This window comes from Psammomys obesus, unplaced genomic scaffold (genome assembly GCF_907164565.1).
Source record: "Psammomys obesus unplaced genomic scaffold, mPsaObe1.curated_primary_1811, whole genome shotgun sequence".
Lineage (NCBI taxonomy): Eukaryota > Metazoa > Chordata > Mammalia > Rodentia > Muridae > Psammomys > Psammomys obesus.
Window position 1 is genome coordinate 29,612,758 of NW_026592118.1, and position 481 is coordinate 29,613,238.

The 481-nt window shown below is 73.2% G+C and overlaps 1 protein-coding gene across 2 annotated transcripts in view; it reads right to left on the reverse strand.

Moving 5' to 3' along the window:
* Fam133b (family with sequence similarity 133 member B) overlaps positions 1-233 on the reverse strand; it is a 23,429-nt gene extending 23,196 nt beyond the window's left edge. For both annotated transcript variants that reach the window (XM_055612875.1, XM_055612876.1), the window contains exon 1: positions 134-233. In XM_055612875.1, coding sequence (XP_055468850.1) covers positions 134-157 — 24 coding nt within the window. In that variant the 5' untranslated portion in view covers positions 158-233. The remainder of the gene's footprint in view (positions 1-133) is intronic.
* Between the last annotated feature and the right edge of the window lie 248 nt (positions 234-481).

Here is a 481-nt window from a genome sequence, read left to right on the forward strand (position 1 = left end):
CAGGGCCGCAGGAGCGACGCGACCCGCCGGCCCCGCCGCGACGGACGGCGGCCTCTGCTCGCTCGCTCGCCGGCCGCCCGGCCCCGCCTCCCCGCGCTCCTCGGCCCCCCCCCCCCCCTCGCTGAGCACTCACCACGCGGTTGTCTCGCTTCCCCATGGTGGCCGGCTGGACGCGCGGGAACAGACAAGCAGGCCCGAGGAGACGCCGAAGCGAACCCGCCGCAGGTCCTCCTAGCGCCTCTATGCCCCGCCCAGAGAGCGGCGCCCCGCCAATCAGGACACCGCACACGCCACAGCGCCCCCTGACGGTGCGGAGGGCAGAGCGGCGCTAGCAACCGCCCGCGGTTCCCAGGAGCTGCAGAAGGAAGGGCCGGCGGACACGCTCTGGACCTCGCCGTCTGCCCGTGGCTTTCGTGCGCGCCCAAGTACTCATTCTAGGGGAAAGCATGCCTGCTACAGCTCTTGCTGTGCCTGCCAGCAC